Genomic DNA, 1,942 nt, shown 5'->3' with positions numbered 1-1,942 from the left:
CGCCGCGGGAACCTCAAGAGTAGTGGAGAGTCCAGCCTCTCTTGAGGAGTATGGTTTCAGAGCCCAAGCTTTACATGGAGGCAAGCCTGGCTATCTCTAGCCAGTACCTCTCCACCTCCCACACAAGCTCGGGCTCCTTCCCCACCAGCAAGGTGACATTCCATGGCCCCAGGGCTACGTGTCCAGAGATCGAAGGCCCTTGCCTTCGATCGCTGCCCAATCCACTTTGCACCAGCCCCTTACGGATCCTCCTGCAGGTGGTGGGCCCACGAGAGGACGTCCCCATGTTGCTCGTTTGGGCTAAGCCCAGCCGGGCCCCATGGGAAGAGACCCGGCCACCAGGCGCTCGCATTCGAGCCCCAACCCCGGGCCTGGCTCCAGGGTGGGGCCCCGATTGCGCCATACCGGGTAACGTCATGGTCCTTGATTTTGAACTTTTCATAAGGGGTCTTGAACCACTCTTAGTCTTACCTGTTTGCCTTGGGAGACCCTACCATGGGCATATAGCTCCCAACCACATAGCGCCTAGGATCATTCAGGTACTCAAACCCCTCCACCACAATAAGGTGGCAGTTCAAGGAGGTTCATATTGTCTATCTTTATAGATTGTCACCTCCAGCCAATCACAGAAGGTGCTCATGAATAATGTAAATTTTATGTTAAGCAAAATTAAACAGCCTGCTCGAGGAGAGAAGGGAATGTGGGCTGTTTGTAAAGATGGATTTAGAGAAATCTAAATACTGGATGAATAAAGTGTTACAAATATGTTTAAAATACACTCAATATTTATAAAAATGTGCCAAAAAGGCCTGTAATACCACTCACAGGTCTAGCTAAATCCATCAAGTAACTTAAAAAAAACAACTCTCAGGTCCACAAATACATAGGTGCCAGTTCTTTCAAAAATGTGAAAATTCCATTTTGGGATGACACTTGTGATAACCTACTCAATAGTTCATCATTTCCAACAACCCCAGTATAAGAGTCTACATATATTGCATACCGACTGATATGCAGATGTTCCCTCTAGTGCATGGTAGGAATAAAGCAAAATTGGACTAAATTAGTTTTCTGGATGCACTTGCATGCCCATGTTATATGCAATGATTCACAAAAAACTAAACTACATGGGGAAACCTTTTTGATCTTTGCAAGGTCTGACAGCAAGGAAACATCTTCCACTGGAATCTGCAGTCCATCCACTTTGGCTGCAATGTCTGACAGAAGCTGGGACTCATCTCTGCTGTGAACCAGGACCACCATGACAGAGTCATCGCCATCTGAGATTCCAAACTTTTTAAAGGCCTCTGAAATCTGTATTAGGGAACAAAACATATTATTTTCATTTTTAGTGTGTACATGTTACTGAATGGTCCGACCAAGAGCAGTCCCTAAACTAGAGCCTCTGTTATATGTGACTATTTATTGACAAAAAATAACCACAAACAGACACAAAGATGACTAGAGAGACAGACAAAACAACCACAAACATAAAATTTGCTAAAAGAGACAAAATAGACTTCCGGATCCGGTTATCATGTGAAGGCAGCATTGTCTCCGTCTCTCACAGCGACATCTTACAAACTGAACTTTTTTCTTCAAAACCTCAATTGACTGAAGGTGGAATATCTAGAGATTGAACCCCAAGCATTTTGATAAAATGTCGAAAACCACGAAGACGTCAAAAAAGGCCGACGCTGACACTGCTCCGCCGAGTAACAACCTAACAGTGGATAGCATAACTAGCCTGCTAGAAGACCACAGAACTAGCATCGCAACTGACTTCAAAACGACATTCGCTGCTCTGGATCTGAAACTCGACAAAATACAAGCAACAGTAACAGAACATGGTCAGCAAATAGCCTCTCTGGAATCTAACGCTGAGCTGCAGGACCAGCGAATTCAAGCACTCCAGGAGAGGTGTGTAGCGTTAGCTAATAGC

General features: G+C 45.2%; 1 protein-coding gene across 5 annotated transcripts in view; it reads right to left on the bottom strand.

Moving 5' to 3' along the window:
- tprkb (Tp53rk binding protein) overlaps positions 1-1,942 on the bottom strand; it is an 11,062-nt gene that overhangs the window by 5,150 nt on the left and 3,970 nt on the right. For all 5 annotated transcript variants that reach the window (XM_020601430.1, XM_020601431.1, XM_020601432.1 and 2 more), the window contains one exon: positions 1,138-1,314. In XM_020601430.1, the coding sequence (XP_020457086.1) occupies positions 1,138-1,314 (177 nt within the window). The remainder of the gene's footprint in view (positions 1-1,137; positions 1,315-1,942) is intronic.

The sequence above is a fragment of the Monopterus albus genome, unplaced genomic scaffold (assembly GCF_001952655.1).
Source record: "Monopterus albus unplaced genomic scaffold, M_albus_1.0 scaffold51.1, whole genome shotgun sequence".
Taxonomy (NCBI): domain Eukaryota; kingdom Metazoa; phylum Chordata; class Actinopteri; order Synbranchiformes; family Synbranchidae; genus Monopterus; species Monopterus albus.
This window is presented reverse-complemented; position numbering and strand designations above follow the sequence as displayed.